At 42.6% G+C, this 15,593-nt stretch overlaps 1 protein-coding gene across 2 annotated transcripts; it reads left to right on the forward strand.

The window, feature by feature from the left end:
- The first annotated feature begins 658 nt into the window (after positions 1–658).
- Positions 659–11,390, forward strand: GTF3C6 (general transcription factor IIIC subunit 6). 2 transcript variants are annotated; one of them, XM_034991833.1, is made up of 6 exons: positions 659–787; positions 1,098–1,178; positions 2,671–2,734; positions 2,813–2,878; positions 4,423–4,536; positions 10,734–11,390. In XM_034991833.1, the coding sequence occupies exons 1-6, from the start codon at positions 674–676 to the stop codon at positions 11,033–11,035; spliced, it is 741 nt and encodes a 246-aa protein (XP_034847724.1). In that variant the 5' UTR covers positions 659–673; the 3' UTR covers positions 11,036–11,390. The 2 variants fall into 2 exon arrangements, with proteins under 2 accessions (XP_034847724.1, XP_034847725.1); XM_034991834.1 differs by having other exon boundaries at positions 2,834–2,878.
- Positions 11,391–15,593: the final 4,203 nt, after the last annotated feature.

Genomic DNA, 15,593 nt, shown 5'->3' on the forward strand with positions numbered 1-15,593 from the left:
ACTCCAAAGCTCAGGCTCTTTGGAGCTAGATCATCCTGCTTCATATACAAAGATCATTTATATTATAATCAGAGAAACCCATGAGTTTAAGAAAATTGGTTCAAAACTCCACTTCCCCAGGTCTCTGAATTCCCCTAACAATGTTTGTCTTACAGCACCTAGGAGCAAGCTCATTAGCATATAATTGGTTGGGTCCCCTTCTCTACCTATCTTAGCTCTGATGCTGGCAGGCCTGAAACCCAAGCCCACTTTGCGTGCTCCTTACGCGTTACAGTGAAATGTGCTCTTGACTCGGCTCAAGGAGAGCTAGAATTGAGGAGCAGTGCTCACACGATATTAAGAATATCTTTCCAAGAAATGCTGAGTCGGGCCAAGGAAAGGCCTCTTCGTTTCCCTCTCACATGGCGGCCTCCTTGCTTGCACCTTCTTTATCCTCTCTCCCTCCCCAGCCCTCTCCCCCAACCTAGGCCGGTAGCCCGAGGGTGTCCTCGGTCGCAGGCCTGCCGCGGCCGGCCGCCACCAGACCCGCACTCTCGCTCTCAAGAAAGGAACGAGGAGGAGGCCTGGCGCGGACTTCCGCGTGGGCGCGGGGGCGGCCATCTCGCGTCCTGGCAGGAGCGGTCTGCGCGGCCGAGCCGCAGCCAGACCTGGGAAGCTGCTGCCCGTACTCAAGATGGCGGCCGCGGAGGGCGTGGCCAGCGACTCTGAGGTTCCGAAAAGGTGCGGAATCATGGCGGCGGCTGAGGAGCGGGTTCGGGAGGACCGCGAAGAGGAAGAAGAGGAAGCCGTGAGTGGCACGGCGGCGGCCTGCGCGGCGCGGGCGGCGTGTGGGGCAGGCCGTCGGGATGCGGCTGGCGGGAGGGAGAGCCCCGGGCGCGCCGAGCGGGAGCGCCGGCCTCGGCCCTAGCTGCCACACGGTAGTTAGCCTGGGGAAGCATAGAAGGTTACCTTAGGCAACGTCGCTTCCTCTCGTTGAAAGCAGGACCTAGGGTTCACGAAGGTTGGGATCACTGCAGTGGGGATTTTTGGCTTCGCTCCGTAACTGCCTCTTCTGCACACTCCCGTGCTAGCATGTTAACTCCTCTTTCTTCCACCAGGAGCAGTTGGTTCTGGTGGAATTGTCCGGAATTATTGATTCAGACTTTCTATCAAAATGTGGAAATAAATGCAAGATTTTGGTGAGTCTTCTAGACTTGGGGGATTTCTGTAGATTTTCTTACATTTAAGCAAGAATGAATAGTGAAATACGTATCCCCAAAGATCTATTCCTCGTTGCAAAGCCCTGAATTCTAAGGACAATCATAGAGAAGAACAGAGGGACTATGGGAGCAAATGGGAGAAAATGCCATACTTTGCTTGAGTGTCCGAATGTGCGCCCTGGGAGAGTTAAAGATTTAGAAGAGGTTAGCATTTTGTTACCAACCTGTATATTTCGAAAAAGTACATTGTTTTAGATAGTGAGCAGGGAGAGAAAACAGTGAAGACAGGCCATTTAGATACGCACACAGATTAACTGGAGAAGGGAGGAAAGAAGCCTACAAAGAAAAGAATTTAAAGACCTCACGCTCTACTGTTGACTTGAGCTGTGGTGTCATGTTACCATCAGTTTTTATCATTTTACTTAAAAATCTTTGAGCTTGGGGGGGTGGGGGGATGGGTTAGCCTGGTGATGAGTATTAAAGAGGGCACATGCTGAATGGAGCACTGCGTGTTATACGCAAACGATGAATCATGGACACTGCATCAAAAACTAATGATGTAATGTATGGTGATTAACATAAAAAAAAATCTTTGAGCTACTGTTGACAAGACTTTTTCTGTTCCTGCCTTAACTTGAAGAGGGGGTTGATTGAAATACAGCTTGCTACTTGGATATGAATGAAGCATTGTAACTGCTGTGAGTGAGCAGAGCATTTTTAGCTTACCTTGAACTTGCTAGGACAAGCTCCAGAGGTTCCCCAGTTTTGGAGATCACTCTCCTTCGTAGCAAGGCTACATATTGAAGCCTCTTTGTTTTTTTGGTTTTAATTGAGATATAATTGACATATAACATTACATTTCAGGTGTACAGCATAATGATTTAATAGTTGTTTGTACTTACCACAGTAAGTCTAGTTAACATCCATCAGTACACACGGTTACAATTTTTTTCTTGTAATGAGTTTTTGTTTTTTGTTTTTTTTTCCAATTAAGCAAAGCTCGGTGCCCAACATGGGGTTTGAACTCACAACCCTAAGATCAAGAGTTGCATGCTCTACGGACAGCTAGCCAGGCACCCTGTTGTAAAAACTTTTAAGATGTTACACTCTTAGCAACTTTTAAGTGTACACCAAGGTATTATTAGGTAGAGTAATGCTGTGCATTACATCCCCAGGACTTAACTTATTTTATAACTGAGAGTTTGTATCTTTTGACTACCTTCACCCATTTCACCCAACCCCCCAAGGCTTGTTTTTTATGGAGGGGGAGGGAGAGGCAGAAGGCGAGGGAGAGAGAGAATCCTAAGCTGACTCCACACCCAGCACAGAGCCTGAGGTGGGACTGGATCTCGTGACCCACCCTGAGCCGAAATCAAGAGTTGGATGTGCTTAACCGAGGGAGCTACCTATGCGCCCCTGCAAGGCTTTTTCTAATGATGATTTTTTTTAATGATCCTGTATTCTGTTGCAGGGAATTGACACTGAGAGGCCCATTCTGCAAGTGGACAGCTATGTCTTTGCTGGAGAGTATGAAGGTAGGAGGATGTCAGATAGATAAAACTCCTTTTTTAATATGCTTTTCAGAGGAAGTTACTCTGTTATTTCTCAACAAGTTGCCTTCAACTTTTCTGCAGACACTCTTGGGACCTGTGTTATATTTGAAGAAAATGTTGAACAGGGTAAGTGCTTGCATTGCTGACTCAAATTTTTTACTATGAAATATTGCAAACTTCCTTTTGTACAGTAAATATTAAAATTAAACATCTCATGTGCCCATTGTCTAGCTATATCAAATCCTACCAATTTGCCAGATAGTTAAAAAACATTCCAGATACATTTGAAGCCTTGTGTGTACTCCTCTCTAACATACTCCCTTCCTCTGTCTTGGTAATCACTCCCCTGAATTTGATGTTTTTCTTTCCTATACCTGATTTTGTATTACATATATATGTATCCACAAACAATGAGTAACATTTTTTTGTATATTTTCAAACCTGACACAAATTACAGCATATTATATGTACCATTGTATATCTTTGTTTCAGTTAGAGATAGGTTTTGAGATTTATACATGTTGGTATGTATAATTCTGTTTTCCCTGTTGCTAAGTATTCTGTTTGTGACCATACCACAGTGTATTCTCCAGTTACTGGACATGTTGATTGCTTCCATTTTTTACCAGTAATTTTTAATAGCTATGAAAATTTGTTGAATGCCTTTTATATGTTAGGCATTGTTCTAAATGCTACATGTATTAACTCCTTTAATCCTCATCACAAGTCTATGAGGTAGATACCTTTTTGTCTTCATTTTATATTTGAAGAAATTGAAACACAAAGAGGTAAATAGCATTCCCAAAGTCATACACGAAGTAAGAGACAGAGCTGGGATTTGAGCCCAGGTGGTCTCGTCCAGAGCCCGTGATCTTAACTATGCTTATTAACTCACTGCAGAAATGCTACCATGAGTATTTTGTGTCTCCTTGTGCATGTATGCAAAAATGGCTCAAAGATACACACTTAGAAATAGAATTACCAGATTGCTGAGTGTGTGTTAGGTTTAACCATATGAAGTGACCAACTTCAACTAAATACGGACAGTTTCATGTGGTTCAACCTTATAGGTAGTGGTATGATCCTTTCTAAAGTGTGTGTCAGTGACACATAGCAGTGTCTGGAAGTTTTCAGTGTGCTTCACACCTCTAACTCAGAGCCTTATCCTCCCTCCTGCCTGCGCCCACAGTTTCCTATAAAGCTGTAACCCCAGGCAGCATGTTGGCAGCAGGTTTTTTCTCAGCCTTCTTTGTGATTGAGAATGTCCTCACGCCAGTGTCTGGCTTCAAGTAGTAAGTCTGACTTTGGTGCTTCATTTAGAGTGGTAGAACTTGAGACACCATTACCCTGTAAGGCAATTCCTTGTCCCACTTCCCTCCTTCAGGGCGGGAGCCTAGCAGGCCAATAGATATAATTTCACTCACAGCTTTGTGTTTTGGTCCTCTGGAGATGTTTGTTGTTTTGGGGTCCACCTGTGCCTTCAGTTGTTACATATTTTATCTGTCATTTCTCTGTGCTGGGAGCAGGAGGGATGAGTTAAATTTTGAACTTACTACGTTATCTCAACAGGAAGTAGTTTAGTCTCACTCTTTGAACTGGAGTTATTGAGGCTTAACATGATTATTTGGTGGCATCAACAGTAAGATAATTGAGTTCATTTTATGTTCTAGGTGATGCAGAAGGCAGTAGTAAAACAGTGCTAAAATATAAATGCCATACAATGAAGAAGCTCAGCATGACAAGAACTCTTTTGACAGAAAAGAAGGAAGGAGAAGAAAGCATAGGTTAGTTCACTTAGTTCTCTGAAAGTAGGTGATTTACTATTGGCTTTGACAATGACACATTGTTGCCAGCACATTCCTTGTACTTTGTAGTAACAACTATGTTTTATGGAAATTGAGAGTGCTTCCTGAAAAGTATCAGATATAGATTTAAAATTCATTTGAATTATAGGGGCGCCTGAGTGGCTCAGTCGGTTGAGTTTCTGACTCTTGATCTCAGCTCAGGTCTTTTTTTTTTTTTTTTAAGATTTTATTTATTTGCCAGAGAAAGAGAGTACAAGCAGGGGGAGCGGCAGGGAGAGGGAGAAGCAGGCTCCCACTGAGAGCCCGACATGGGGCTCGATCCCAGGACCCCAGGATCACGACCTGAGGCGAAGGCAGATGGCCAACTGACTGAGCCACCCAGGCATCCCTCAGCTCAGGTCTTAATCTCATGGTTGAGTTCGAGCCCCGTGTTGGCCTCTGCTCTGGGCATGGAGCCTACTTTAAAAAAAAAAAAGATAAAATCAAAAATTTCATTTGAACATGAGTGTAGCAGAGGGCACTCATGACATGTAAGAAATTTCTTACCTACTTTGCATTGGAGACAATTGTGAGGAGTTTGTCGAGAAACTTGATAGATTTCCAACCCCTAGGGAATTCAGCAGCCACCATCCCCCACCCCCTTAATTAAAACTTCTTTGTAAGTGGAGATGATAGGATCTGGATGCTCAAGATGAAACCCCAGAGGATCTCCTGGAAACTTGTGGCAGTGGTGGCAACCTTCCCCAGGAAGCTAATAACTGGAAGAAGCTGGCTTTATATGTGAGGGAGGGACTCTAGGACACAGTTGTTGGACCTGAGTTTCATTCTTAACTCACATCCACTGAGCCTTTTCCAGTTGCTGGTCATCCCAAAGTAGAGACTTTAGACCAGTGCTTCTTGCAACCATAGCAGGTACATGTTTGTGGAGATAATAATCACTTGATAGTTTATTTATTTATTTATTTTTTAAAAGATTTTATTTATTTATTTGACAGAGAGAGACATAGCAAGAGAGGGAACACAAGCAGGGGGAGTGGGAGAGGGAGAAGCAGGCTTCCCGCGGAGCAGGGAGCCCGATGCGGGCCTCGATCCCAGGACCCCGGGATCATGACCTGAGCCGAAGGCAGACGCTTAACGACTGAGCCACCCAGGCGCCCCAGTCACTTGATAGTTTCAAAGCTCATTGCTCATAAGTGAAGTAAGAGAAGGAAAGATAAATGATTTCACTTATATGTGGAATAGAAAAAACAAAACAAACGGATAAACAAAAAGCAGAAACAGACCCATAAATACAGAGAACAAACTGGTGGCTGCCAGAGGGGAGGGAGTGGTGGGATGGACAAAATGATTGAAGTGGAATGGGAGATACAAGCTTCCAGTTATACATGAGTAGGTCATGGGAGTTAAAGGTACAGCATCGGGTATAGTCAGTGGTATTGTAACAGGGTTGTGTGGGACAGATGGACGCTACAGTTGTGGTGAGCATAGCGTGATGTATAGACTTTGCAAATCACTATGCTGTATACGTGAAACTAATGTCACGTTGTCCATTATACTTCAGATTTTTTTAAAGATTTTATTTATTCATTTGAGGGAGAGAGAGAAAGAGGACAAGCAGGGGGAGGGGCAAAGATAGGAGGAGAGGGGAAGCCGACTTCCCACTGAGTGGGGAGCCCGACATGGGGCTCAAGCCTAGGACCTAGAGATCATGACCTGAGCCAAAGTCAGATACTTAACCAACTGAGCCACCCAGGTGCCCCTCAGTTATACTTCAGTTTTAAAAAATTCACATAATTTGAAAAAAAAAAAACAAAAACCTCATTGCTCAAAGACATATTTCAAACTCTAGTAAACATGACTCTAGTGATGGATATTTATGGCTTGATATTTACGGCTTGATTTATTGTATTTTAAGGAATAACTATTTGAAGGTATATTAATCATGTAGAAATTAATTATACCAGTTACACATAAGTACATAAAAAATCATTGTTCCTAACATGTATATCCTCAATCTCTCCTCCTTTTTATCACTGTGTGAAAATAACAGGAAGAGGTACTTGAAGTTCTAGAAAGAACTTGAAAGGTAGATACATATCACATAGCTTAGCTATTATTTAGATATTCTTTTTTATTTTTATTTATTTATTTATTTATTTTAAAAGATTTTATTTATTTATTTATTTATTTATTTATTTATTTATTTATTATTATTATTTTTTTTTAATTTGACAGAGAGAGACCCAGCAAGAGAGGGAACACAAGCAGGGGAGAGGGGCAGAGGGAGAAGCAGGCTTCCCTCCGAGCAGGGAGCCCGTTGCGGGGCTCAATCCCAGGACCCCAGGATCATGACCTGAGCCGAAGGCAGATGCTTAATCGACTGGGCCACCCAGGCGCCCCAGATATTCTTTTTTATTTTATTTTATTTTATTTTTTTAAAGATTTTATTTATTATTTGACAGAGAGAATGAGAGAGAGAGAGAGCACATGAGAGGGGGGAGGGTCAGAGGGAGAAGCAGACTCCCCGCCGAGCAGGGAGCCCGATGCGGGACTCGATCCAGGGACTCTGGGATCATGACCTGAGCCGAAGGCAGTCGCTCAACCGACTGAGCCACCCAGGCGCCCCAGATATTCTTTTTTAAAGAAGAAAGTTGTAGAATTTCCTTTCCCATAGTCTTTAATAATCTAATAGGCCTTTTGGAAGATTTGGGTATTTTGTTTAATCACATAAATTAGTTAGCCAACAAGGCTGTATTGGTTATGTATCGCTGCATAGAAATTTACCTCTAAACTTAATGGTTTGAAAAAACAACAACAAAAATATTTTACACAGTTTCCGCGAATCAGGAATTTGGGATCAGCTTAGCCAGGCAGTTATGGCTTGATGTCTCTCTTGACGTTGCAGTCAATATGTTGGCTGGGTTGCAGTGACCTGAAAATCTAAATAGAAGACAGCTTCCTCACATGCTTGGCAGGTTTGTGTCAGCTTTTAGCAGGAGGCCTCAATTCCTTGCCTCCCTACAGTACTGTTCCACTGCCCTCCTGACATGGCAGCTGGCTTCTTCCAGATCAAATGATCCGTGAGAACAAGGTAGAAGCCACAATATGTTTTATGAACCAGCCTTAGAAGTCACATTCTGTTATTTATGCCATGTCCTATTCATTGTGGGAGGAGATGACACAGGGACATGAATACCAGGAAGGTGAAAATCTTTGGGGACCATCTTGGAGGCTGGCGACCAAACATGGCAATATGCTGCAGGCAGAACAAAATGGAAGGAGATGTGGTCCTTACCTTCTGGGAATTTGCACTCTAAAGTAAATCACATTGGGGGTGCCTGGGTGGCTCAGTCGTTAAGCGTCTGCCTTCGGCTCAGGGCATGATCCCAGGGTCCCTAGGATCAAGCCCTGCATCGGGCACCCTGCTCGGCAGGAAGCCTGCTTCTCCCTCTCCCACTCCCCCTGCTCGTGTTCCCTCTCTCACTATATCAAAATCCTTAAAAAAAATAAAGTAAATCACATTGAAACACATGTATGAATGTGACTCAACACACATTTTATGCAATTAAGTATCCGAAATGTGCCATGTATCATGCTAAATAACAGAATAGGCTGCAGGATGCCTTCAAAAGGTTTTGAAGCTGGTGACTAGGTGAATGATGGTATTGCAGGGGGAAAAAAATGAAAGAATAGTAGAAGCTGACTAGAGAGAAAAGGACTAAACAACTTTTGATAGAAGATTTTATGGTAGTAACATATGAGAAGACATGGCATCAGCTGTAAGGATGTTTCAACAAACAGTCACAGAAGAGTTGGTTTATGGTGGGGAATAGGAGCAGCTGGAAGTGTGAACAGGGTGGCAAGATAAGTTGCATTATCTTAGAGATATCTATTGGCATTTTGAAGATGACAGTAAATAGCTCAGGCTTGCTATAGAAATTAATGAGGATCCATTGAAAATATTTGAAGGGGTCATAAGGATAAAAGAAAAAATGACTAGCACTTTTTTAAAAATTTATTTTAGAGAGAGCACACCCAGGGAGGGGCAGAGGGGGAGGGAAAAGGAGAGGGAGAGAAAATCTCAAGCAGACTCCCCACTGAATGTGGAGCCTGATGCAGGGCTCAATCCCACAACCCTGAGATCAGACCTGAGTCAAAACCAAGAGTCAGACGCTTAACCAACTAAGCCACCTGGGTGCCCCCAAATTACTAGCATTATTGAAACAATACTTGATTATGGGAAGGTTCTTTGATGGGTTAGGGCTATGACTGTAAGTATGAAAAAGATAACAATTTTTTTTCAAGTTTTTTTTTGCGGGGGGGAGAGGTGTCTTATTTCATAGTTGGATGTTCCAACTCAAAATGACATGTGAGTGTTGAGTTGAAAGACGATAGGGTAGTATCATCTATTATGGAAACTGAGGAGAAAATTGTAGGTAAGTGAAAGATGAGGTGGTAGTGAGAGCTCAGATTATCTCAGTGATTGGGAATTGGACTCAGGAAAAAGGGTTTGGAATAGTAAATGAAGTTGATTAGTTTTAGTGATTTTTTTATGGTTTGAATTATTTAAAAAAAAATTTTTTTAAGGATTTTATTTATTTATTTATTTGAGAGAGAGAGAAAAACAGCATGAGAGGGGAGAAGGTCAGAGGGAGAAGCAGGCTCCCTGCTGAGCTGGGAGCCTGATGTGGGACTCGATCCCAGGACTCCGGGATCATGACCTGAGCCGAAAGCAGTCACTTAACCAACTGAGCCACTCAGGAGCCCTATATTTTAAAATTTTTAATTGGAGGAGCACTTGGAAGGGCGCCTGGGTGGCTCAGTTGGTTAAGCGACTGCCTTCGGCTCAGGCCATGATCCTGGAGTCCCTGGATCGAGTCCCGCATCGGGCTCCCTGCTCGGCAGGGAGTCTGCTTCTCCCTCTCCTGCTCCCCCCTCTTGTGCTCGCTCTCTCTCTCACTCTCTCTCTCAAATAAATAAAATCTTAAAAACAAAAACAAAAACAAAAAATTGGAGGAGCACTTGGGTGGCTTAGTCAGTTAAGTGTCTGCCTTCAGCTCAGGTCATGGTCCGGGAGTCCTGGGATCAAGTCCAAAGTCGGGCTCCCTGTTCAGCGGGGAGCCTGCTTCTCCTGCTCCCTCTGCCCCTCCCCCTGCTTGTATGCTCTCTGTCGCTCATGCTGTCTCTTTCTAATGAATAAATAAAATCTTTAAAAAAAATTTTTAGGGGGCGCCTGGGTGGCTCAGTCGGTTAAGAGTTTGCCTTCAGCTCAGGTCATGATCCCAGGGTCCTGGGATTGAGCCCCGCATCGGGCTCTGCACTCAGCGGAGAGCCTGCTTCTGCCTGCCGCTCTGTCTACTTGTTCTCTCTCTCTGTCTCTCTGTCAAATAAATAAAGAAAATCTTAAAAAAAAAGAAATTTTTTTTTAGGGCACCTAGGTGGCTCAGTTGATTAAGCGTATGCCTTTGGTGCAGGTCATGATCCCAGAGTCCTAGGATCGAGCCCCGCATCGGGCTCTCTAGTCAGCAGGGAGCCTGCTTCTCCTTCTCCCTCTGCTTGCTGCTCTGCCTACTTGTGATTCCTCTCTCTCTGTCTCTCTCTGTCAAATAAATAAATAAATAAATAAAATCTTTAAAAAAAAATAAAAAATAAAAAAATGTTTTTAAATTGAAGTATAGTTGATATACAATATATTAGTTTCAGGTGTACAACATAGTGATTCGTTAATTATATACATTACAAAGTGCTCACCATAAGTGTAGTCATCATATAGTTACTACAGTATTATTGACTATATTTCACTTACACTGAGTTTTGATGTTGCACATACTATAGGCATTCCAGGGTCTCCATGTAAGATGAAAATAATGTGATTGTTTATCAGTAGTCATGGTACCATGTTCATTGGTTTATGTTGGGGCTTTATTTTGACATGTATTCATAGGATGAAAATTTAAATTAAAGAGAGGGGTGCCTGGGTAGCTCAGTTGGTTGAGTGTCTGACTCTTGATCTCAGCTCAGGTCTTGATCTCAGCGTCATGAGTTTAAGCCCTACATTGGGCTCCATACTGGGCGTGAAGCCTACTTTAAAAAAAAAAAAAATTAAAGAGAAATAAATGTAAGTAACTGAAATTCCTTTTTCATATTTTCTCCCATCCCTCACCGTCCCCCATTAGGTGGTGTGGAATGGCTGCAAATCAAGGACAATGATTTCTCCTATAGACCCAATATGATTTGTAGCTTTCTGCATGAATATGAAGATGACGACGTTGTAGCTCCAGCCTCAGATAAATCTTTGGAGTTGGAAGAGCAAGAAATTCAAACAAAAGATAATTCAGACCTGAATTATGAACAGGGGAAATCACTGAACTTGGAAGTAGAGAATTCTGGTCCTCTTATTGATATCCCTTCTTCTGAGACAGAAGGTTATGTTTTTATGGAAACTCAAGATAGTGCCTCGGAAATCACTCCTAGATGAAATGTTTCTCATTGTAACTAGTAATGAGCTTTTTGGAGTTTTTATATAACATAATTGTATAGCTTTCAGTTCACTATTTTGCTAGTTTTGTTGGCTATACATGCATTTCTGATTATAGCACAGTTTAATATACCAGAGTCATTAAGGACCCAATATGAATTGAATTTTTAAAAATCTGGTATAAATGACTATAGGGACCCTTCTTTGAATTTCTTTAAATTGGAAGTTTTATTAAGGTAAGTGTATACGTTTTTTTATTGCAGCCATCACAAATTACTGCAAACTTAGTGGCTTAAAATGACACAAATGTGGGGCGCCTGGGTGGCTCAGTTGTTAAGCGTTTGCCTTCGGCTCAGGTCATGATCCCAGGATTCTGGGATCGAGCCCCGCATAAGGCTCCCTGCTCGGCGGGAAGCCTGCTTCTCCTTCTCCCACTTCCCCTGCTTGGGTTCCCTCTCTTGTTGTCTCTCTCTGTCAAATAAATAAAATCTTAAAACAAAAATGACACAAGTGTATTATCATATAGTTTTGTAATTCAGCTATCTGACATGGGCTGGGCTAAAATCAAGGTGTTGGCAGGACTTCATTCCTTTCTGGAGGTTGGAGGTTGGGGAGACTCTGTTTCCTTGTTCATTTAGTTGTTGGCAGATTTCAGTTCTTTGCCATTGAAGGATCAGTGTCCCATTTTCTTGCTCTCATCTGAGGGCCATTTCCAGCCTCTAGAGGCTGCCTACATTCCTTGGCTTATGGTCCTCTTCTCTTCAAAGCCAGTAAATCTCTTGCTTCTTTTGCTTCTTCCGTCATCCTATCTCTGACCCACCTTGCTAATTACCTGACCCAGTATCTGTTCTTTTTTATTTTGTAACAGTCCCAGAATTATTCAGGTTAGCAGTGTACCCATATATGTGTAAATATGTGGCCAAATGACTAAGTTCTGGCCAGTGACATGGAATTATAAGTGTTGAGTGTTGGATGCTTCTGGAAAGTTTCCTTAAACTTTAAGGCATAAAGGGAGATGAGCCAGTTCATCTTCTCTTTTTTTCCACTGGAGCATGGATGTGGTGGCTAGAGCTTCAGGAGGCTTTTTGGATTGTAAAGAAACCTTGGAAATAGAAGCAATGAGTGGCAGAGCAACAAGATAGAAGATTGGATCCTGATGTAATGCTGCCCTGGACTGCCAAGAATAAAGGTTAATAAATCCTTTCTTTTTCCCCGTGGTAAAATGACTTCAAGTTTACCTTTTGGCACGGTTTCTCTGGAAATCTACTAGAGAAGATAATAGAATGTCAACTGTGATGTCAGGCAATATTGTTTGTGATTAAAAATGACCCCTGAGCCTGGGGGGCCTGGCTTAGTTGGTTAAGTGTCTGACTCTTGATCTCAGTGCAGGTCTTGATCTCAGGGTTATGAGTTCAAGCCCTGCATTGGGTCCACCCTGTATGTGGAGCCTACTTAAAAAAAAAAAAAAAAAAATCCCTTATTGGTAAACTGTGTCTAGACCAGGAAGACTACAACCACTATAAATGCCCATTGGAAAATACAGACTTTGGACTTACTTAAGCACCATGTGTTTTTTGTTTGTATTCTTAAGTAGGCTCCATGCCCAACGTGGGGCTTGAACTCACGACCCTGAGATCAAGAGTCACATGGTCTACTGACTGAGCCAGCCAGGTGCCCCAAGCCCTGTATTTCTTATTACAAAGATTCCTGAAAGCTACACTCATGGCTGTTTCAAGAGAAGTTGGTTCTTGGGAAGCGAGAAGTTTCTAAGCCAGCGTGGCTTCTGCACCCACCCGGATGATCTTGTCTCCTTACACTTGAACTGACACTTGGGCGCCAGAGTAAAGCCTCCTGTTGAAACAAGCCTCATGGTGCTGTGCTGTTTCCTATGAAGTTAAGTGAGTCTGGGGCTAGGTTCAGTCCCCTAAGGCCTATTAGGTCCTGTGAGTGTGAACGTCCTTTGAAACCTGTGACGACTGCCGCTGCTCAGGCAGAGAAGGTGCTGTGACTGCCTGCGTCTGGCCTTCATGCGAAGAGAAATAACTCGGCTCTCGTTTAAGTCACTCTGTAGAGCCACACTTAATCCTATTTACTACAGTACGCATTTTGAAAAACAGACAAGTGTAAGGAAGTAGAATGGAAGATTCTTGACGTGTGTAATCTTGCTAAAGAAACTGATCTAGGGCGCCTGGGTGGCTCAGTTGGTTAAGCGACTGCCTTCGGCTCAGGCCATGATCCTGGAGTCCCTGGATCGAGTCCCGCATCGGGCTCCCTGCTCAGCAGAGAGCCTGCTTCTCCCTCTGACCCTCCTCCCTCTCATGCTCTCTGTCTCTCTCTCTCTCATTCTCTCTGTCTCAAATAAATAAATAAAAAATCTTTAAAAAAAAAAAAAAGAAACTGATCTAGACTGATGCAGTTCTACCTTAAATTGAAGAGGATAATAAAGTTTTATATTCTGAAGAGAACATAGTGTGTGTTAGTTCCTTACTTGTAAATGAGAATAAATGTTTGCAATTTAGTAAACTAAATCTTATTTTTCAACTATGAAATATTTTGTAAGACTAGAACTTCACAAATGAATTTCTTCACCATTGATCTGCCTTACTGACTTAAAATTACTTACAAACTAAGCTTGGAATTACAGTCTCTATGTAGCTGGCACAATACTACTGACACGGAATGCAGTGGTTGGCTTTTGCTTACAAGTAACAATATTTTATTTAATAGTGTTATATTGCTGGGGCGCCTGGGTGGCTCAGTCGGTTAAGCGTCTGCCTTCGGCTCAGGTCATGGTCCCAGGATGCTGGGATCGAGCCCCACATCAGGCTCCCCACTCGGTGGGGAACCTGCTTCTCCCTCTCCCTCTGCCTGCTGCTCTGCCTACTTGTGCGCTCTCTCTCTCTTTCTCTCTGTCAAATAAATAAATAAAATCTTTTTAAAGAAATAGCGTTATATTGCTAAGGTGCACCCTGGGGAATTATTCCTTAAGGCCATTGTGGAAATGTTAGGAAATCCACACATTTGTTCATTATGTACTACATAGTTGATCATAACAAATTTATTGACAGATATGGTCAGTTGAGTGAAATTGTTGATGATATCATGTGGTTAGCTATCAGTAGCAGCTGATGATTTTTTAGAATCTACTGTTTTCATTTAATTTTGTTCCCATACAAAACTGCACAAATTTCCTAATGTGTCAGGCTTGCGTAGAGTTATCTTCCAGAAATGTCACTGATTCTAAAAATGGGTTTTCTGTCTCTCTTTTATGACTTCCACCATTATTTCCTTATGGAAGAAGAGAATCTTGTTTATAAAATTATTTAGAAGTACACATTATTGACTCTATACAGAGTGAATATACACCTTTGTTAATGACAATATGTAGTTTCTAGATAATGCTATATATATATATATATAATTTTTTTTTTTTAACATTTTTTTGGGGGCACCTGGGTGGCTCTGTCGGTTAAGCATCTGCCTTTGGCTCAGGTCATGATCCCACGGTCCTGGGATCAAGTCCCATGTTGGGCTTCCCGCTCCATGGGGAGCCTGCTTCTCCCTCTGTCTCTATCTCTCTCACATGAATAAATGAATAAAATCTTAAAAAAAAAAAATGTCTTTTCTTTTTTGGGGGTGGGAGGGACAGCTGGTACTTTGTTCTGGGTTTGATGTAGCCATACTTGCATATCATGAATAAGGATGTCAAGAAAGCAAAGGTCCTAGTTTTCTCAAAACCCAAATAAGAGTTCTTTCACTATCATGTCTTTTTAAAGTTTCCATTTATTTTATTTTTTTTTTAATATTTCATTTATTTATTTGAGAGAGAAAGAATGAGAGACAGCATGAAAGGGGAGAGGGTCAGAGGGAGAAGCAGACCCCCAGCTGAGCAGGGAGCCCGATGTGGGACTTGATCCCGGGACTCCAGGATCATGACCTGAGCCGAAGGCAGATGCTTAACCAACTGAGCCACCCAGCGCCCTCCATTTATTTTTTGACAGAGAGAGCGAGAGAGGGAACACAAGTGGGGGAGTGGGAGAGAGAGAAGCAGGCTTCCTGCAGAGCAGGGAGCCCAATGCGGGGCTCGATCCCAGGACCCTGGGATCATGACCTGAGCTGAAGGCAGACGCTTAACGACTGAGCCACCCAGGCACCCCTCACTATCATGTCTTCACAAACTCTTATTTTCTATTCATATTCCATGCTCCCATTTGGTGATTATATTAGTTTCCTATTGCTGCTGTAACAAATTACCACAAATTTAGTGGTTTAAAACACCATTAAACTTATAGTTCTGGAGGTCAAATTCCAAGATTAAGTCTTATGGGGTTAAGATCAAGATGTTGATAGGATTACATTCCTTGTGGAGACTCCAGGGGAGAATCCATTTTCTTGTCTTTTCCAGCTACTAGAGGCTCCCTGCATTCCTTGGCTTGAGGCCCCTTCCTCCATATTCAAAACCAGCAATATAACATCTTCAAATCTCTCTCTCTCTCTCACCTGCTTCTGTAATCACATCTCTGATTCTTACACTCCTGTGTCCCTCTTAAAAGGTCCT

Source organism: Mirounga leonina, unplaced genomic scaffold, assembly GCF_011800145.1.
Source record: "Mirounga leonina isolate KUSES-001 unplaced genomic scaffold, KU_Mleo_1.0 Mir_53, whole genome shotgun sequence".
Classification (NCBI taxonomy): Eukaryota; Metazoa; Chordata; class Mammalia; order Carnivora; family Phocidae; genus Mirounga; species Mirounga leonina.

Bases quoted from the DNA above. Each gene is read 5' to 3' on its own strand.
- GTF3C6 (XM_034991833.1), top strand. From the start codon at position 674: ATGGCGGCCGCGGAGGGCGTGGCCAGCGACTCTGAGGTTCCGAAAAGG. The intron at 788-1,097 runs GTGAGTGGCACG...TTCTTCCACCAG, and splicing joins AAGAGGAAGAAGAGGAAGCC to GAGCAGTTGGTTCTGGTGGA. The intron at 4,537-10,733 runs GTTAGTTCACTT...GTCCCCCATTAG, and splicing joins GGAAGGAGAAGAAAGCATAG to GTGGTGTGGAATGGCTGCAA.